At 44.3% G+C, this 22046-nt stretch overlaps 1 protein-coding gene and 1 long non-coding RNA gene across 2 annotated transcripts in view; both read left to right on the top strand.

The window, feature by feature from the left end:
* Positions 1–22046, top strand: part of LOC112432149 (uncharacterized) — a 499305-nt gene that overhangs the window by 403218 nt on the left and 74041 nt on the right. The gene's annotated exons all lie outside the window — the stretch shown is intronic.
* Positions 7870–15945, top strand: LOC143420650 (uncharacterized). The gene is made up of 3 exons (XM_076888791.1): positions 7870–10598; positions 15445–15630; positions 15765–15945. The coding sequence occupies exons 1-3, from the start codon at positions 10512–10514 to the stop codon at positions 15792–15794; spliced, it is 303 nt and encodes a 100-aa protein (XP_076744906.1). The 5' UTR covers positions 7870–10511; the 3' UTR covers positions 15795–15945.

The raw sequence follows: 22046 nt of genomic DNA, 5'->3' as shown, positions 1-22046 counted from the left end.
AGGATGGCTGAGCCATCATACCCAGTAGCCGAAGGTATAATCTAAAGGGGACTGTTTTGTGCAGGTGAAAAAGAGTCAGGAATGCTGTGAGCAGGGCTGTGGAAGCTCTGCCATAGCCACCACCAAACAACTGAGTTATTTTTACACATCGGCTAGCATCTGGCCAATCCACCACCTTTCATTGCTCATGCCGTTACAAAACAAACAAACAAAACAAAACCCATCAACCCATAAATACGAAGAATCACTGTCAGCCCACCAGGCAAATGCCCAGTATGCCCGATTGAAGGCACTCACAGCTATGGCCTCTGACAGAGTGATGTAAAAGAGATGGAGTCCATAGATAAACCCAGAATTGTTATATGTTGTACTAGAGACAACACACTCGTTTTGCAGGATCCACCTGTGTTATCGCACAGGGAGAATTGATGTGGCCATTCTTCAGTCCTTCTCTACCACTCCTCCTGAGTAAGTCTGCCCAGCTGCACTGACTTCTCACGATGTTCTTGATGAGGAAGCTGATCGTGACTTGTAGTTTCTTTCAGTATTCAGTTATGGCAGTGGTGTCCAAACCCAGGCCACGAGTGTCCTGCAGGTTTTAGACGTGTCGAGCTGATTTAAATGGCTCAACATGCCTTGAAGTTCTCCAGACACCTGGTAATGAACTAATCATTTGATTCAGGTGTGTAGACCCAGGGTGAGATCTAAAACCTGCAGGACACCGGCCCTCGAGGCCTGGAGCTGGCCAAGTTATGAAGCTAACTATTCTCAAGGCTAATGTAACAAGTTCTTCAAATGATTTCGTTTGCAGTACGTATTTTTCAGACCATAAGCTGCAGGGGATTATAAGGCACATTAAGCGAAACAAAGCAGTCAGATAAATCAAACTTTATTAAACTCATTCTTCTTGCTTCCTCCACTTCTCTACCATTGATTCATTAATGTTGAATTCTCTGGCAGCGGCTCTATTCCCATGTTGTTGCAGTATATTAATGACTAACCTCGTATTGTGGATGGATTATCTCAGTTGTTCTCCTGACTGAAGTTTGGTCCGTTTACAGCAGGGGTGTCAAACTCAAATACACAGTGGGCCAAAATTCAAAACTGGAACAAAGTCGCGGGCTAACGTTAATATTTATTGAAATATATTTATTCCTCCAGATATAAGAATGAATCTTTTCTTATGGACTCAAACACGTTTTGCTGAAAAACTGAATATGGAACAAGCAAAGCTTAATACTAAACAATATATATATTAGCTGTATAATACCAGTAGGCCAGCTCTAATAGTAATTTGGTATGGCTTCGCGGGCCAAATGTAATTAGGTTGCGGGCCAAATTTGGCCCACGGGCCAGAGTTTGACACCTATGGTTTACAGCAGGGGTGTCAAACTCCAGGCCTCGAGGGCCGGTGTCCTGCAGGTTTTAGAGCTCACACTGGGTCAACACACCTGAATCAAATGATCAGTTGATTACCAGGCCTCTGGAGAACTTCAAGAGATGTTGAGGAGGTCATTTAGCCATTTGAATCAGCTGTGTTGGATCAAGGACACATTTAAAACCTGCAGGACACCGGCCCTCGAGGTCTGGAGTTCGACACCTGTGGTTTACAGCATCCTGCCATGCGATTGCATTTGTCTCTAACCATCAGGAACCCTCACGTTAACTTTTATCGAGTGGAAAAGTGTTAGTGTTCGTCCTCCAGCTTCACTGTGTTTATGCTAACATAGCTGTGTCGCTAGCGATCACGTAGCACATCATTATATACCAGCTAGCCCAACTTCAGTAACCCTACAAACGTCACTGCTGTTTAGTTTTCTGTCTTCATTTATGTTGGAAGTGACAGCAGAGCTGTACGTTTTAATTTTTTCAGAAATCTCTCAGTCAGAACATGCTATATCATGCTTAGGCACTAGCAAAACCAGTGAGCTACCTTCCGCTAACTTCCTGCTAACTTCCTGTTAACTTCTAAGTCCGTTAAATATAATAAATTCTGTTTTCATGGATGCCTGGATGTTAAACTCAATTATTACACCTGGTAAAGCAGCAACACTGATCGTTTTATTAAAGATGAAAGAATTTAGACCGTTTTTAACTCTCAGTGATGTCGCAGTGTTCGTTTGACTTTGGGTCCTGAAGGACGGAGTTTAGGACCCAGATTACTCCCAGATTTAAGAGCACCTTAGTCCAAAAAATATGGCAATAACGACGGCCGCTTGCATGTTCTACAAAAAAATGGTGCTTTGTTGTGTATCTGACGGACAAACACCAAACCAGTTCCACACCACTGAAGTTGCAGCATTTTTACAAACCAATTCTGGTTCATGTGTTTCACTCAACGATCCGCTTTCCCCCTTCTCATTCTCTATCGCCACCATGTGGGTATGAAAACAAAGGCACTGCGCATGCGCACTTTACCCATATTCTATCGCGATATTTTATTTTTTTATCGTTGCCCAACATTAAACCAGTATTACCGTGAACAGTATAATGTGGCACAGCCATAGGTGGGCTGGTAGGAATGCTGCGGAGGGAGGAGAGAATGGGTTAGCCAGAGTCTAGAGTGAGATGTACACTTACAGAGAGAGTCGAAACCATCCTACCGGGCGATGTGGTGACAAGAAGCAGGTAGTAAGCGACGTAACAGGCGTGTCTTTTCCTCTGTAGAGCTAACACTCCTGCTGTTTTACTTCTGTACTCCTGTGCATACGTCAAGGATGTCACAATCACATTTTACAGCATCCATGTTATATTAGAGATACTTTAGTCCCAGCAAAGTAGTGTACTGTTGTTGTTTGCTCCATTGCAACAAAACATGCAATGATATTATACTGAATTGCACCAGTTTTTAGGACGTCTATCTTTTACTTTCTGTGGGTTTTTCACTGCTTCTCTGCGATCAGATGAATTGTGCACACTATTTGCTCTTCCACAGCTTTATTTTTTAGTCTTTGAATGTTCCCATCACTTCTGTGATGACAAAAGTCATGATTATGCCATAGTCAGTCTATTTATATAGACCAAAGGCTCATCAGCAGATCCAAACCGACAGAAAGAAACAGGAAAGTACCGCAGTGTAATCCATTTATTTCAACAAAGTAACTGTATTCTAAATACCACCTGTTTAAACGGTAACTGTAACAGAATACAGTTACTCGTACATGTATTCTGTTACTCCCCAACACTGGATATTTGTCATATAATTGAAATATCATTAAACTCACTACTCGTACTCATAAATATGGTCCGTGCACAAAGCAGCGTCGTCTCTTTCTAACCATCCCTGCTCCAACAAACACGAGGTTGTTTCCATCGCTGCTGCTGTTCCATGTTGTACAGCTCTTATTGTTACTGTAAGTCTCGTAGTTCTTATTTGTGTGAGGCTTTGCTCCTGCCCGTCACTCTGCTGCTGTTCCATGTTGTTCAGCTCTTATTGTTACTGTAAGTCTCGTAGTTCTTATTTGTGTGAGGCTTTGCTCCTGCCCGTCACTCTGCTGCTGTTACATGTTGTACAGCTCTTATTGTTACTGTAAGTCTCGTAGTTCTTATTTGTGTGAGGCTTTGCTCCTGCCCGTCACTCTGCTGCTGTTACATGTTGTTCAGCTCTTATTGTTACTGTAAGTCTCGTGTTTCTTATTTGTGTGAGGCTTTGCTCCTGCCCGTCACTCTGCTGCTGTTACATGTTGTTCAGCTCTTATTGTTACTGTAAGTCTCGTGTTTCTTATTTGTGTGAGGCTTTGCTCCTGCCCGTCACTCTGCTGCTGTTCCATGTTGTACAGCTCTTATTGTTACTGTAAGTCTCGTAGTTCTTATTTGTGTGAGGCTTTGCTCCTGCCCGTCACTCTGCTGCTGGAGCACCGGGATTTCCCCAATCAGGACAATAACGGATGTTTCTGTTCGTTTCTGTTGTGTACATGTTTTATATCAGAGCATCTCCCAGAATCTGAACTGATCAAAAAGTGCCGACATGTCCGGAGGGATTTTGACCCACTCCTCTTTACAGCTGCTTCCACAGATTTAGTAAAGGAGGCTCTGGAGGCTGGCTAGCCCACTTCTTCTTTAGCCACTGCTTTGTTTGCACCCATCCACGGCCACCACTGTGTGTTTGACTGTGGGGATGTTGGTGTGTCACACTCAGCATTTCTCAGCCTTCAGCCAATCATCCAGACGGTCAAACCTCAGACGGGCTTGTACATGCTAAACCGCGTGGGTGCTGCAGTAGTTCAATCCTCTACCAGTGTTACCAGTATGTGGTGACTGTCATCCACCTGCCTTCTCACCATTAACCAGCTCCTCCTGTGTGAGTTTGGGCCCATCCAGCACCTTTCCTGTGATCATCCTCCGCCCATGAGGCTGACTGATCACATCATGGTCAGAACTGCTGCACCCACAGTCACCGAGCTTCATGCTGACGCTCTTTGCATCTATATGCTGAGAGTCCCACAGCCAGTCTGTGGGATCCAGGGTTGTAGAGGATCACACACTTCATTCAGGGACATGCAGATCTGTTCATAACTGATATGTTTTTTGTTCGATGTTTCTAAACTCAGGTAAAAATCAGAGACTGTTCATTTCTCTGTAAGTGAGCAAACTTATAAATTCAGCAGGGAGGATAATTGTTTCCCCGTCGTAGTTCAGTGTAGCTAGTCTCTTAACCCCCAACCAACCCGCTGCACCTCCTCCCTCCCCTCCCTCTCATAAAATATTGAGAGAGCCTGGCACTAGGCCAGACGCCCCCCTCCCTCTCTGCCAGGCAGACGGCCAGCTGACGGAGCATGTGGCTGTGGGAGGGGCACGAAGGGCGGCTCGGCTGAGGAGATACAGTAACCATGAACATATTCGTTCTCTAAATGAACGCCACGAGTTGTTCCCACATCGAGCTGCTCTACTCTGAACTCATTCACACGAGCACTTTCTGCTCGAGTGCTTCCTCTGTTCACAGCCACACTCACGGATGCGCTGGAGAACAGCTCAGGTAAGAAGTGTGAACAACATGCTGGCATTTCATTCTACCTGCAGTGGTCAAATCAAGGCAGTGGTCAAATCTAGCTTCTTTCAGCTCAGGCAGCTGCAAAAACAAAGCCAATTCTTTCACGGCAGCACTTTGATCCACGCCTTTGTCAGCACTCGGCTGCATTACTGTGATGACCTTCATGTTGGGGTCAGCGCATCATATATTAGTCAAAATGCTGCAGCTCGTCTTTTAACTGGCACTCGAAAGTTTGAGCACATTTCCCCTGTTTTAGCTTCACGTCACTGGCTGCCCATTTCTTTTAGGATTCATTTTAAAATTCTTTTATTTACTTTTAAAGCTCTCCATGGCCTCGCCCCATCTCATCTCTCTGAGCTGCGACAGCCTCATACAGGCCAGCTGATCAGCTGCTCCTGCATGTACCCAGGACTGGGCGTAAACTTAGAGGAGATCCTGCTTTTGCTGTAGCAGCTGCAAACTGTGGAGCGAGCTTCCTTTGGAGATCAGACAGGCCTCTTCTTTACCTGTTTTTAAGTCTTGAAAACCCGCCTCTTTACCCTGAGCTTTGACACCACGTGAGATGTTGGTTTTTATTTCAGTTGTTTTTAGGTGATTCGATGCTGTTTTATCTTGTTTTGTTTTCATTTGATGTTTTATGTGTTTTATTTATTTATTTTGCTGTTTTCTGTTGTTCTATTGTTTTAACTTATTTTCCGTGCAGCACTTTGTTCCTGTGCTGGCTATTTTAAAGTGCTTTATAAATAAGATTGGATTGGATTGGACTGCCACCAACAGCTCTGTAACACACTGTGCACACAATGCTATCATTGTCTTTTCTTTTTAGCTGCTTTTACATTTTAGTTGCTGACTTCTGATAAACTGAATAAAACAGGAGAACACACAACCTGGAAATCTTAAACCACACACAAAATACATACGTTTCCCTGGTAAAGTACACAACCTCTGCAGTACCGCTGAGTTTTCTACAAGCGCACAAAGCTGCTACCAGCTCTGCTGCTGTGACCTGTGTTACCTGTGTTAGGCTCTTACATCCATACGATGGTTGAAGGACCGGCCGTGTCCCGTCTTCCTTCTGTGCATAATCGTGGCCCCTGCTGGAAGCTGACCCCGTTCTCCCACAGTGTTGCTGAAATGGTGAAACTGGAGCACGAATCGATCTGGGAGCTTTGATGAGAGATGAGCTGAAGTTTGACTGCAGCCTGATTCACTTTAGGACAACCAGTTTGCTTTGAATGTTTTTCTGCCTGATTCATTCTGATACACAAACACAGGCTGAACGGTGTCTGTGCTCCCACATCCTCAGTGTCCGTCTCAACACCTCTGCATCCTTCACTCACTTCTTAGCATGCAGGACGTGTGTGTGTGTGTGTGTGTGTGTGTGTGTGTGTGTGTGTGTGTGTGTGTGTGTGTGTGTGTGTGTGTGTGTGTGTGTGTGGCACAGGGGAATGTGGGACTTTGTCCTGATGTGAATGTGTGTGTGGATCTTCTCCTCCCGGCCTATCACAGTGAGGAATGGAGGTGGTGTCAGTGTGGGTCAGTGTCACTGGGAGCTGTGGGCGTCTCCACAGTGGGCCTGGGAAACTTTGAAAAGATGTTTTCTTCTTTCGGCCATAAAATCCAGATCTTGGTTTCCTCTTTGTGAGCACAACAGAGAGTGCCCTTGTCTCTTACACAGCCCCCCTTTGGCTTTCATGCACACACACCCACTCAGGGAATAAAGTCACTGCAGCCATTTAGCTGCTTCTCAGCACTCGCTGCATAACCTGAGGTTGGTCAGCCGGTCGACTCGTCGTGCATAGTGACAAATGAGGGATTTCAAATATTTCCAAAGCGATGCATCAGGTTTCTTTGCAGATGAAGTGAGACGTGGATGTTTCACAGCACCAATGAAGATTGTGTTTAAGTGCAGCCGGGCGCACGCTCCCCCAGCGACGCCAGCTTCTTCTCACCGTGCAAACACTTTGATTTGAAATAGATTACAGCCGTGAGTGTTTGACTGTGATGGACTGGTGATGTGTTCAGGGTCGCAGGTTTCCACCCGCCTCGTCTCTTTGCATGCAGTGAAGGAAACTATGCAAACTATGCAAGGTGTGCAGTAACAGGTCTGAACAAACCAGCAGCAAATAACTTCCAGTCTCCACAGGTTCAGTGCAGCTGGTGTAACAAACGTTTGGTTACAACATATTAATGTTCGCACACTGCTGTAAAAACAGTTTTATTAAAATGAACGTGCACTTTTGTAGAAGCTCGTGGTGAACGCTCCACTGCCTTTGTTTTATTGTTACTATTATGTTGTGATGGGTTGAACAGGATGACTTGAGACGTGTGCGATGTGACAGAATAGACAGATGGAAGCCTTCATGTTGGATCAGAACGACGTCGGGCTTGTTGGTCTGCTGTGGTTTGATCAGAAGACTTCCTCAGATCAGCACCGTGGCCCTCCTCTTCCTCTCCCCCATCTGCTTCTTCTAGCAGCTTCCAACACACTGAGGTCTCTGACAGTGAGAGTGACTCCAGTGTTCCTGTAACTTTGAAGCAGAGGTTCAAGACAGATTTGATCTTTCCTTTCCTTCTGTTTGGGATTGAAGTGATGTAATATCAGGGGGGGCAGGGGGGGCTATGATGTCCTGTCATTCTCATGTAAATCTGTGTTGGGAACATTAATGTTTAGTAAATGTGAAGTTAGCAGAGCAGTTTTGGTCTGAATCACTGACGTCTTTCTTAAATACTGCAGGAAGAGTTAGGAGTGTAACTGTAATCTGTAACTGTAGTTTGGCTGAGCTGGAGTCTTTGGGTTCATCATGTCGTTGGATGCTCACCTCCTGCAGCTGCTGGCTGCTCTCCCAGATGAGACATGATATCTGTCCTTTATAATAACCTTAATTCACCTCGCACACACACAATGAGCTGTCTAATCAGCTGACCGGAGCAGGTGCTGTGTGTGAGAGCGATGTTGGGGTTGTGAGGGCCCAAAGAGCTGGATCTCAGCCCCTGTGGAGGACAGAGGGGTTATGGACGTCGCGTGCGTGGACACCACTCCTCAGCTACTAGCTGCAGATGTGCAGTGCACATGTGGAACATGCAGCACCTGAAAGCCTCTTTTCCTCTGGAGTTAAACACTCTCCCTATCTGTTCACATACAGGTCTGTGTCCTCTGTACAAACCGCTGGTGACCGTAGCAAACTGGCAACCAGAGTAATGGTAAATGGTAAATGCACTGGTTCTTATACAGCACTCTTCTACCCTCCCTAAGCACTAAACCAGTTCCAGAGCATCTAATAAAAGCACTGGCAGCAACAGGGGCCAGTATCCCGCCCAAGGTGACTTTGGCACGCAGACTGGAGCAGCCGGGGATCGAACTACCGACTGACGTCCTGAGCCACAGTCGCCTCTTTTCCAGTAGAACATAACTGCCTCAGCTCAACTTGACTCTACTCGACTCTACTCGACTCTGTTTCTCAGTTACAGTTGAGCACCACCTCGGTGTGGGTGGGGCTGTTACAGCAACACAACCTGGAAGTCCCGTGACGCAAACACAACAAGCGATGACATCCCGGTGATGGAACATCTGCACCCCGTCACTGGACTTCCTGTGTAGCCGTTTCCCTCGTTGCCAGGCAGGTTTGAGTCTTGAAGGGTTCGCTCTCATAACTGATCCAGTGATGTCACTTCCTGGCCATCAGTGGCATGTATCTGGGACACAAACTGGGCTTGGAACTGGGTGAGAGATGAAACTCTGAGGACCTGCACAGACTTGCTGCCTCGCTCTTTGTGAGGAACGTCCTTCAGGAGTATGAAAGGGAAACTAGCAGTTTATTGAAACCAGCTCCGCTTCAACCTCAGATGCACACAAAGTAGACTCGTTCCCCAAGAGTTTGCACTTTGGATCCCAGGTATCGAACCAGCAACCCTCTGATTAGCAGATGAGCCAGTCGGGCTACAGCTACCCTACGTGTGTGTGTGTGTTGCCTTTTCATTCACATAATCCATCTTATCTCTAATGAAAAAGCCAAATGAAATCCTCAGATTTGCCCCTCAGGTTCCCACAGTGTTCAGGTCACACCAGGCCACAGTCCCACATTTGAGCCACGACTGTGGGTCACACAGAGGACAGAGCATGTCCTTTAGCCTTCTTTGTTTTTGGATTGTGTGCCACAGAGTCTCACTGAAGATGATTTTGGCACGTTTGCTGAGATTGTTTGAAAAACAAGCTGAAGAACACGTCCACGATGTCACAGCAGCTGTGGGCCTCGATGGAGCCCACGTTTGTCCTGGAGGCGTCCTCTGTGGAGCGAGGCCGGCTCACATGGTTCAGTCTGAACAGGGTGAAGCTCCAGCTTTGACCTGATTAACTTCCAGTAGTGGAAAAGCAGCTGTAGCTGCATTTTTCATCACTATTGATGGGATGCTGCTGGGACCTGCTGTTAGTGGGAGCTCAAAGCCTGAGGCCATCATTAAGATCTGTGTGGGTCTGTGTGGGTCTGTGTGTGTGTGGGACACTCACTGAGTAGTAGTCGACTGACCGACCCAAACACGGTGACTTCATATCACAGGAAATATTCAGCTCAGGCTTCTGTCTGACGCTTTGCTGTCTCACATTTAAATCACAAAGGTTGTTTCTACAAACACCCACTCATCTATCGTCCTCTTACACACCGGTCACAGACCCACTGCTGAACTCACAATATCATTTATTTTCCTTGTGTTTGATTGGTGGTACAGTTGTTTTATTTTGTGTGTTTGTTACACAGGAAAGCTGTTATTGATCAGTTTGAGAGTAAAACAGAAACTGTGAGTGTAAATGTGGAGATTACAGTCGTTTCATGCTGTAACCTACAAAATGCTCTGTGCAGACGAGTCAGTGAAATCAATCAATCATCGTGATTTCTTTAGCTCATGAACACCGTGTGGGGTCAGTGTTAACAACATGGTGCAGAAAGGAAACACAAGCGTGGAGTCGGTGGGATTGTGCAAACGGTGGCTCGTGCATCAATCAGCTCCAGCTGTGATGCATCTCTTTGATTAGTGGGAGCAGCAAACTCCATCCAGACAGCTTCCTTTGTTTTTTTCACTTGACTGATCAATCAGCGCACAGCTCCGTTTAGCACACACGCCATCTTTAACGACGGCGTGGAGTCTGTGCCCTGTTCCTCCCACACACGAGTGTTCGTTCATGTTCGGCCTTTGTGTCTGAGCGTTTCCTCTCGGTGTGTCTGTAACGAGGAAGCCACGGGCAGGTCGCACACAAACGTGTGGCTGCCGAGTGTGCGAGTGTGGCAACGTGTGGCAACTATTCTGGTTTGCCAGCGACGTTTCCAGATAAACACTGGTGGCAGCTGCTGCCATGGCAACACCATTGTGCTCCCTCCCTCCCTCGCTCGTCTCCCCTCCCTCTCCCCAACCACTCCTCTCTCTCATGCTCCGCCGGCTCAGAGAGCGAGGACCAGAGAGGAGAGAGGTCAGCTCGATTCAGAGGACAGAAAGAAGAAAGGAATAACCCGGCGTGGACGGGGACAGGATGAGCGAGGACAGCCACTCCCACTACAGGCTGGACCCCAGCGATCGCCTCAACGGGCTGGGACAGAGGAGGAAGAGACCCAAGAAGGTAAACGAATAGATGGAGCGCCACGTGGTACAAAGTGTGTAAGGATGGAGCACCCCACCCTGCAAAAAGAGAAAGGAGGTGGGGTTAGGTGAGGTTTGTTTATGTGGCAGACGAGCGTCCACATGATGTTAGGAGCACCGAACCATCTCTCACCCCGTCGTCTCCTGTGGAGTGTGTGGCTGCTCCCCCACAGCAGTTGTATCCTCTCTCGTATCCTCCGTCTCCTGGTGTTGTGTTGCTCCACAGTGAGTCGTAGTAGGAGGCTCACATGCTGTCAGGGTGGGTCCCTGCTCGCTCTTTGTGTGCCTGTCGTTGGGGGTTTTGCTGTTTGCAGCTATCAGGAGGTTTGTGTTGTAGCCTGATGTGAGAAGTGTTGTTATTATCATCATTTTTAACATTTCTGCACCGCTACAATAAACAGACACACACCCATCAGCCTGTTTACAGATTTATACGCCCATAAAGACGTGAAACACACATTGCACAAATCTACTATAACGTGTTCATATGTGTTATAAAATAAAGAGGTAAAGTATTAGCTGTTCAGATTGATTCATAAATATGACCTCAGCACGTGAAATCCTTCTGCTGACATCCCTAAAAGCTCGTCAGACCAACGAAGCCGTACAACACAAATAACCAGACCAAACCAGGGTTGTGCGTCTGTTGTTGAGAACATTGTCAGTAAACCACAGTGACGTCCTACAGAGGACTCGTGTTGTCATTATTTTTGTGTATGTCGTGTGAGCTGAGAGCTGTAACCAAAGGTAGTGAGCGCGTCGGCCTTTAACGTCGCGGCTGGTTGTGCGATCGTGTCGCCGCTGAACTCGTGAGAGTTTGTCTCAGGGATCTTTACATTTGAAGTCAGGTGAACATCCAGTGAACTAACAGAACATTCAGGAGCATTTACTCTCATGAATGTCAGACAAACTGAGGTTTGTGTGTCAGTTAGATTCTTTAAGTCATTAAAGTGTCTCTGTTAGGAAAAGCATCTGTTTCCTCCACTTCTGCAGAACTGCGTGACCTGTAGCATCATTGCAGGAAGTATCCTGTGACAATGAGTGACTGCACATCATCATTATCAACACATAAACCTGTGGTCTGGACCTGCAGTTCTTATTTTTACTGTCTGGTTTTGTGTAAAGCAGCACTTCAGTAAGCACCTGTGAAGCACACAGTCATAGTCGAGTAATGAAGCGATCCATATGTGAAACATATCCCACGTCTACAGGATAGTGGAGGTTACATGGGTCAACCTGGCAAACTGTACCAGCACATGTGATCACACTGATAGCAGAACACAGGTATGTGAGTCTCTACGACGAGGTCAGAAACCAGTAACAAATGTTTCATGTGATTCGTTTTTCTCCAGTTTGTCTGCAGTGAACCTTAAATACTCACTGAACCAGCTGTTTCCTGATGTGGTGACGTGTGTCGGTGATGAAGCCAACACTCTGTCCAGTGTTGGGCAAGTTACTTGAAAAAAGTAATCAGTAACTAATTACTGATTACTTCCCCCAAAAAGTAATCCCGTTACTTTACTGATTACTTATTTTCAAAAGTAATTAGTTACTTAGTTACTTTTTAAAAACACGATTTACAACCTGAGTAGGTGATAAAGCGATAGATCTTTCAGCCCAATTCTACTTTTTCTGCATAATCCATCATACAAAATGTAATCAAATGGAAAAGTCTCTTTTTAAAACTTGTTTTATTAGATTTAATCTTTTAACTTTATGCATCAAGCAAACATTTAATTATCTGCAACATTCTCTGACTGGAAGAAATTAGTTTAACATTTAAACCTATTTTCTGCACATTCCAGCACATAAAATAAAATATTTTTTGTGTTTACACTCACTCTTTCAAATAGATGCAAGTGAAACACAGCAGAAAATAAATAAAGTCAAAGACTCAGCGGTCCTGTTGCTCTATTTTCACCTGTAAAGCAGGAGTGGGGCAGGCGGAGGGTTACCCTGGTGCAGGTGTGCCGCGGTCAGTGGAAGAATCCGTGAGTTTCTCTGTGAGTTTCCCATTACGTCGTAGCTACTCGGTGCTTGTTGGAAGTTTAGGGGTTTTTTCGCTGTAAAAAGAAGTTTTCTTCCCACGCACAGCGGACACTAATGTTTTTGTCACTTTTTATGGAATCAAACTCAAAGTAAGGTCAGTACTTCCACGCTTTAAACGCTGCACGCTCATACTCTCTCTGCACTCGATATGTGATCCATTGTTGATCTGCACACAGCTGTTGTCACGAACGTCGCACTCGCTTACGTCACTGTCGTGAGACATTCTCGCAAAAAAATCACGGTTTTAGTAACGCAGTAACACAGCGTTCCTACGGGAAGGTAACGGCAATCTAATTACCGTTTTTGCAATAGTAATCCCTTACTTTACTCGTTACTTCAAAAAAGTAATCGGATTACGCGTTACTGGAGCGTTGTTCTCCTCTGTAACAAAGCAGTGATAAAGGAATAGATGCTGATTTTATTAACTTGTGTCTTTGTGCTGCTGGATTCAGTCTGAAGCAGGCAGCAGTGCTGAACCTACCAGTGTAAATGTGATGGTGGAAGCAGAGGCCAGCACTTGGCAGTGCTAAACACAATAAAAGACTCACAAGTTCCTGCTCAAAGGTCAGCTGCCTTCAGATCAATCATTAACCTGCAGCAGGTTGTGGCCTGATGTGTTTGTAAGAGTTTCACTTTCAGGAGGAGAAGATTTAAACGAGTCACACAAATGTGAACTACAAAGTCTGTGACACACAATTTATGCAAACTGCATGAAATCTGACCTGAAGAAATCCAGTCTTCTGCCTGTTGTGGTTGTGACAGCTGCTCGTAGGAGAGTTTGTTTGTAGGAGGTGGAGATGTTCTCAGATCAAGTGCGTAATCGTCTCTTTGTGTAGACGCTAAAAGCTGTGAGCCAAAACTCTCTGCTCTGAAACTCTTCACTCAGTCCTCACGCTGAGAGTTTAGAGGCTGAACTTCTTGTTCCTCCATAACACTTTTCATGAAACAGCAGAAATGAGCTTGTGTTTCTCAGCAGTGCGCACACAGAGAACCGATCCTCTCTGCTCAGTCTGAACAAATCAAAGTGAAACGTCAGTGAAAACACAGCTGCTGATCAAACTGTGTCAGATTAATGCCTCAATGTTTCACTGTGAGGTTAAAAAATACATAAAAATGATTTAAAGAAGTAGGAGGCAGATTTTCACAATAAGAGCACTTTGTTTTTAATTCAGTTAATGTCAAACTGTCATCAACACCTCTGTGTCGTCTCTGAGCAGATTCAGGCATTACTCAAATAATAAAGGCTTTTTTTCACTATTATACTTTTCATTAGTCTCCAGGTTGATGATTATAAACAGAATTATTAAAGTTTTTATCATTTCAGGCTGAAAATCAACATGAATTTGGTTTTAATCAAAGAAGCTCCTTTAATGTGTGTCATTAAAATCCTCACACAGACTTAAAAAGGCGACATTAACATTAAAATAAATGAAAGAAGCTTCAGCTGAGAGCTTCATGCAGTCATCATCAGCAGCTCATAGCAGTCACAGCTCTTTATTACGCAGCTTTGCAGGAATTAAAGTGGCTGAAGTGTCAGAGTTTGTGTGAGAAGCTGCTTCATGGACAGCTGTACACACGTCTTTATTATTTCTTCATAAATCAAACACACAGGTTTGTCTGTAGATGATTTAAAGTGTGTCGTTGTGCAGTTAAAGCTGTTTGTGTGACGCCCTGACCTCCTGTGAATGAAACAGCCAATCAGATCCATCAGAGAGAGAGCAGGAAGTGTTGTGTGTTTGTGACAGAACAAGGAAACAGTGATGATGATGAACATAAAGGTCCTCTGATGTTTCCTGTTACAGTAACGCTTGTTCATCTGTTGCTCTCCTACACTTTCCTATAAATAAAGGAGAAAAAGTCCGTTTAGTTTCATTTCCTACAGCTCAGAGTTACACTTCACATTCCTGCTGTCACATCAAAAAGCTTCACTTTGGTCCAACATCTACATGTTAACATGAAACACAGACAGACTCAGAACATCTGGAACATCTGCACTTTGACCCAAACTGTTATAGCAGGATATTTTCTGCATATTTCTTATGTTGGACCTGTTTGAACTGTAAACGACCTGTAATCATCTGTAAATGGTGTGAGACACACTGAGGCCACCTACAGGGCAGCTGGGGAACAGCAGGGATCTGAAATCATACGAGATGTTAGTGAGTGAGAAGAACAAACGGACTTAAGATGGCTCGAAGTGATCAAAGTTGATCTAAAACAGAAGATAAATCCACTGATTCTTTGTAAAGTTCATCTGCTGCTCACATGAATCCATGAAAGATTTATTTCACTGAATGTTTCTTCAAAGCTCATTTCAACCTGTTGAAGTCATGAATGAAAGTGCAGACTGAGAGTGGATCACATGATGTTTGAGGTGTGTCATGTGACATGTTCAGTATTGTCACACATGTCTAGATTGTCCCTGATATCATAACTGCTCAAACACTGATGATTATATTTGAAGAATTATTCCTGATGGCAGCAAAGTTTGAATGGAGCTCTCTGTCTGTGCTGATTTGTCGCCCTCTGGAGGTCAAAGCACAAACCTACAGGGCAGCTGGGGAACAGCAGGGATCTGAAATCATACGAGATGTTAGTGAGAAGTTAGAACAAACGGACTTAAGATGGCTCGAAGTGATCAAAGTTGATCTAAAACAGAAGATAAATCCAAAGCAGCATCAGATGAATGTTACCATTTCCAGTTACGGTGCCCTTCATCTAATATGGAAATGTGTTGGTTTTTTTTGCCGTGTTGTTGTTCTTCCTATTGTGTTTAGGCCAGAGATGCTCTTCAAACAGTGGACAGACATGACCACATTACAAGAACATGGTGTGAGTCCGATTTGATATTCCAGTCAACGCTGAGAGACCTTAACCAGGAAGTCAGAGGTCAGCTGATGCTGCGAGCAGGAAGCGAACCAAGGGAAAGGTCCACTCTACTCAATCTCAAAGAAAATATGCTGGTATTTGTTGATGTTGATGGTACAATAAAAATATATAATATAATAAATAATAAAATATCATGTGATGATGAGATGTGTTGTTGGTGTTTGTATTTTCTGTAAATGTCTTTTTTAATGTAAATGCTTTGTTCCAGACGGACAGGGAATCAGTTGCTGTACGATGACATCATCTTGATGTTGACGAGGAGGGCGAGAAAAACTAGTTTTGTCCTGCAGATGGCGATCTTGCACCGTGTTCAGAGAGCCGACACTTTGATGGTGCTGCTCTACTCAGCTTACTTTAGCCTGGGTTGGACTCTATATGAGCAGCTTCCACTCTGGTTTCACTCTTAAACACACTTGTTTGATTTCACTTGTAAAAGTTGAAGAATAAATATTTTATTACAAAATTATTTGTTGATGCATTTTTTTAGGGTCAAATATCTTGTTTGATTTGAGGAATGAACTGTTAGGGTGGAAAAAGTGAATCAGGTTAAAATAGTGGTGCTTTATATCAGTGAAGATGTATAATGTAATTTAAAATGTTGATGATGGGTTGTAGTGGGCTTGTACTTACAAAACTGCCTCATTTTATTGGAACGATCCACAGTTGCATCCATTCACGGATGACATCTGACATCATTTGACATCTGGTCTGAACACGTTTGTACACAAGATACCTCAGTTCTGGATGTTCCCACAGACTCCTCTGTGCACCTAAAGAAAAGGTCAAGGGTCAGCAGCACATGTAGTTGGGACAATTCTTCAGTCGCACAAACTACATAATCATTTTCCTCCAATGACGACTTTTCACTTGCAGAAATGGTCCTGTGTGATTTCCAGGCTGTGATATAAAAACTAGTTCCTAATGGCAGCGACTCACTCAGTAAACATGTGTTTCCTTCACCAACCTCACACACAGATCCAATAAGATCAGGAAGTGGGCAGTATAGTACAATATGTGTTATTCTGTGCTGCACTGCCCAAACTAAAGATCTGCTGAAGTGTTGGAAATGATCCAGATGTTTATTTTGGACGATACAGCAGAAGATCAGACATGAAAGTGGAGATAACACAGAAGACCTGCAGCAAAGGTCAGAGGTCAGACTGGCCCCTGGATTCAACAATGAGCCAATGATCATCAAGCAGTGACTAAAGCAGAGCCCTGACGTTCTGACATTCATCACACAGTCAGAACAAATGTCTGCTGATGACTTCATCTCATGAAACGACTGATAGATGTCAGTTCATTGATCAGCTGAGCTGCTGATCTTCATCGTCACAGAAACATTCAGCTTGTTTCAATCAGTAAATAACTCCCACTACTCCCAGTTTGAACTGTTCCCACTCAAAATGCTGTGAGAACAATGATCATTGTAGAACTTCACAAACATCACGTGTTGTTTTCCACATGTAAGATCAGCAAACACACAGAAACTTCCTGTTGCCACACACGGCCTCTAAAATCTCTTCCACGCTTTCTGTCTGAAGTCCACTCTCTGTGTCGGATCCACAGGAAACAACAAGATCTTATTAACATGGTTTTCAATGTGTCTCCTTCCAAAAAGTCCAACCAATGAACAAATGTGTGTATTTGTGGAGGCCGAACAAAAGCATGACACATTTCTCTGTTTCTATAAACTGGAGTCAAACACAAACATGAAGAGTTTCACTGACAGACTCCAAAATGCCCCCACAGTGGATCAAAGGGAAATCCTACAGTGTGGCCAGAGACTCTTAATGGCTCCAACATCAACACATCCACAATGTTGGATCCAGTTCTGCCTCACAGAGTTACTAAGACACACCCTCTGCCAGCATCACAACAGCTCCACCTGCTTCACCTGCCTCCTCAGCATCTGTACACCTGAAGAGAAAAGAAAGGCTCCAACAGCTCAAATCTACAAAGGATTCATGAAGTTTCATCCAACAATAACATGTTTGCCTTCCACAGTGTGCTGTTAGACACCACTGTACCTCTGCCATTTCAAAAAGAGCAGCTTGGGAACATTTTGGCTCCAAACACTTTGTGTTTAAGTTCTTTGTTTTCTTTGTGAAGCCGACAACATCTGGAGCTTTGTGACTCATAGAAACATCATTTTGTTCTTTAGATGACAGCAGATTGGGACTGAATAATCAATCACTATCAAACCAATAAAGACAAACATGCTGATTTTACAGGAACTTTGTTGGAGAAGCTGCAAAGACATGAAACTGGTGGAGATCCCAAACCAGTTGATAGTGCTGGTTATTCCAAATAAAGCTGTTTCCCTTTGAGATGAAATGACTTTGTGTCCTGATATATAATAAAGATGTTGTTGTTTTTGAGCCCCTGTATTAAAAGTAGTTTAAAGTCAGCTTGAGTTTGATGTCTTTATGTCAAAGCTGCTCATGATGTTGAGCTGCTGATGGAATAAAAACAATATAAAAGCATGTAGTCCAGACTTAAATGTAGCCTGTTGTTAGCTGAGGTCCACACACAGTGTTTGACAGTGTAAAGTGTGTGAAAGGGCTGCTGGTGGAGCTCACTAGGATGAGCAGGTGACCACGAGGTGGAGAGCAGCTGGCCTGGCTTTGACCCGGGCCACGCCCCCTTTCTCTCTGCTTTGCTGTCACTTATCTTCACTGCTCTGTCCAATAAAGCTGAAAAAGGCCCCGAATCAAAGAAATCTGCTGCAGCCTCTGAAATGTCTTCTGTTTCCTTCCCGACGGCTTTTTCACCGTCAGCCCATCAGACAGTCCAGCAGCATTTATGATGATGTCATGATGTTGAAGAGGCTGCTACGGTGGCCTCCCATGACCCCCAGCCTCATCACAGCTGAGATGCAGACATTTGAAAACATTCAGCAGACAACTGAATAACAGTCCAACACAACAGTCTGTGTGCAGACACACACTGACCTTTCATATAGTCAAACACAGCTGGTTGAGTCATTTCTCTGTGAGTCTAAAGTGAATCTAGTATTTGAAAGTCCACTTCCTGTATTTGTTGTTGAAGACTTCTTCAGCTTCTTCTCAAGGACATCAGCTGCTTGTTTGGCAGCAGAGGCAGTTAAGAAGCTTCCTGAAAAACACTGAACAGTGAGTTCACTGTGGCATATGACAGATTCAGCTTTCTGTGTGCAAATGTGTCTGTGTCGACCTTTCAAATGCTGTTGAATCCAAAACATCAGCGGCTCCTCGGCTGCTCACTTCATGCACTTCTGTCTGTGTGACAGTCCAATGACATCACAGCTGTTTCCAGCCCCAGTGTCTCAGGACTGGACACCTTTAAACATGTCGAGGATCAAACAGCGTCCAGCTAAACACACATGAAACTATCAGAGCTGACAATCATTCCAATAACATCTAATGGTTCATGTATGTAGACACAGGACTACAAGGAAATGGCTCTCAGCATCTGGCTGTGGGAACACATGAGTCCCTGTTTGTGTTCAGATTGTGTGCATGTTTTAGACGTGTGTCACATGTAGAAACACAACAATCCCACAATGACACACAGATGTGTTTGACACAGCTGTGCAGCTGTAAGTTGTTTCTAATGATTCATTGAAGCTCTTCTAACATTCTGGAGACGATCAGTACATGAATCTGTTCAACACGACAACAATTTGACTTCAGTGTGAACGTTTGCATTAAATAACCTTCTTCATCCAGCTGACAGCATCTTCATCCTATGATGTGAACAGTTCCTCCTGTTGATGACAAACCTCTGACAGGATCTGCTTGAGGAGCTTTTTCATGTGCAGCTCTCTGAGCTCAGGGCTGAGCTGCTGTTTCATCTTTAAGAGCTGCTGCCTCCTCGCCGGACTTGTTCTCCTCTTCTTCTCCTAATGACACCATTTCTGCTTCATATTAAATTCAATAAAGATGCTGACATGTATCTGTAGCAACAACATCATTGAATCTAGAACAACTGGAGCCAAACCAGTGGCTCTGCTGGGATCACTGGTGAGCCAACACTTCCTTGTTGATGCAGATTTCAGGGCTTCCTTTTGCTCCTCCGTTATAACTGTTCTCTCTTCTCAACACATGATGACACAAAGGAATCAGCAGTGACAAAGATGATGCTGAAGAGAAGCACACACTTCACACATATAACAGAGCAGTGCAGTTACACACACCTCTGCTCGACATCAGGCCTCAAACAAAGACACAAAACACTAACTTGACTCTAAACAGAAGAAACGAGCAGCTGTTTCTGTTCTGTGCTTATTTATATTTGACACACATGCTTCTCTTTGTGCAAACACACATCGCACTATAAGGGTAACCTCGCACACAATGATTGGACAGCACAGTGATGATGCTGGGAGATCCTATACGCAGCAACACAGAAACACTGAGAACTTTAAACAATGATGGAAAGTGTTATAAATGACTTGTTGGCCTCTGATCTGTCACAAACAGCTGAAACGTGTCTCTCATGAGTCACATGAAGGTTTTTGACAGAAAGGACAAAAAGTAGCTGCAGTCAGTTTGTGTCATTTTTATATTTATTCATCTGGGAGAAAAATCTGAGGGACATTAAAATGTGTTTTCAACAGAGACAAGAACATGAATATAACAGAACAGGTAAATGAACATGTTTCAAGTAAACAGCTGGACTGATCAGGTCCAAACACAGAGTGATAAACTTGTCAAACAGCTGTCATATCTTTATATAGAAGCTCTTTATAAATGCTGCTCACTGCAGTCTGTTTACTAATAATGTCAAAGTGTTAGAAACACAGAAACATCAGAATGGTCTTTGTTCACAGAAACCTGTCTGGGATCCTTTGTTGTTCTTTTGATGCAGAGTTACATTATAAATATAAAGAGTTATTTCAGAGTCTCATCAGTTTTCCTGCATGTCTTTATTTAACACATCAGCAGGGCTGAAGCTCTCATGTTAAACACACACTGATCTATGGACACGTTCATGTGTTTCTAACAGAACCAGGCTGTTATCAGCCTGCACTAACATTATGTCACACACACTGAATGTAACAGTGACAGTTTACATCATCACACAATCAGCTGTGATTGTTTCACTGTCATCAAACGAGTCAACAGGAAGTAGAATCAATAGAAACCAATCATTTACTGACAGCATGTCTGATGGAAATAAGTGCAGATTATGTATGAAGTCTAACTGCACACAGTAACTGTGTTACAATAAGGACTTAACAGCGCCCTCTGCTGGAGTGTTTCAGTACTGCGTTAACTAGAATACACCACCTCCTCCTCACACCACCTGCTACAGCTCTACTCTTCTATGACTACAGTCATCCACAGCACTGATGTGAGGTCACATGGTTCATATGTAAGGAGCACAGCTGACCTCAGGTCAGTTTAATGACTGTGAGCAGCAGCTGTGTTATTGTCACTGTGACAGGGAGACACTCTCAGACACAGCGCTCATGTCAGCTTGTTCTCATGCAGGAGGATCAGGAGCTCCATGTTTGTCTTTCTGTTTGAATCATGATGTGTTTGTGCCATCAGAGTCTGTCATGAGTACTCAGGGTTTCACAGCAGCTCTTCTGGATGCTGACGAGGACTCCAACCTCATGTTTCACCTCTCTGAGCTTCTGATGTCTGTGAACACTCGTGTTTCTTCTCTGGGCTCATCTGGACAAAAACACCTTTCTGTGTTTGGCTGCAGCCTCATTCTGACTGACAGGAAGTGTGTTATCCATGAGCTGCACTTCTGTGAGGAAGTTTCCTGCTGTGTTTCCTGTCTGTGGACAAACACGAGTGTTCCAGCTGAGGACTTGGTTCCTTCCACCTGTCCATACAGGACATCACGCTGTCTGCAGCTCTGTAAATGCAGCTCCAGGTCCTTCCACGTGCTGCTCTGTATTTGTGCAGTTTGTAGTGTGTCCTGGGAAACGTAGCACACATGGTGTTCTTCTGCTGTTTCCTCCTTTCACTGAGTGTGAAACACTGACGCTGTGCTGTTGTTCACAGAGGGGAGCTGATTCTAGCTGCAGCTGGACTCTGTCATCTAACTGAATGTGTTGGTGCTGATCACGGGGCTCTGAGGGGGGAGCAGCAGGAGGACTCTGGATGCTGACGTCAGTGTATCTGTGGAAGCTCCCACAGCGTGTCTGTCATTCAATATTGTGCTGTATATTGTATCTATGCAAAGATGAACAGACTGTGTGTTCACTGGTCTCTGTGCTGCAGCTCTGATGTCATCATCACTCCCTCCTCCACCCTCAGCAGTCCCAGCATGCTGCTGTGGTGCACCCCACCCTCACTCTACACCTGAGCCACAGACCACACCCTCCACCTCAATATACACCACAGTTTTCTCTGCTGTGGAAATGAGATCAGGAGGAAATCATCATTATTATTATTTAATAAACGCTCACATTAATGTGGGCTTATTTGTTTCATATTAGAAACATTAGTTGAGTGTTTTTAGTATAAAATGGTCAAAGTCCCTCTTTTTG

This window comes from Maylandia zebra, linkage group LG2, assembly GCF_041146795.1.
Source record: "Maylandia zebra isolate NMK-2024a linkage group LG2, Mzebra_GT3a, whole genome shotgun sequence".
Taxonomy (NCBI): Eukaryota; Metazoa; Chordata; class Actinopteri; order Cichliformes; family Cichlidae; genus Maylandia; species Maylandia zebra.
The sequence above is the reverse complement of the archived record's forward strand: the minus strand, read 5'-3'. Positions and strand labels throughout refer to the sequence as shown.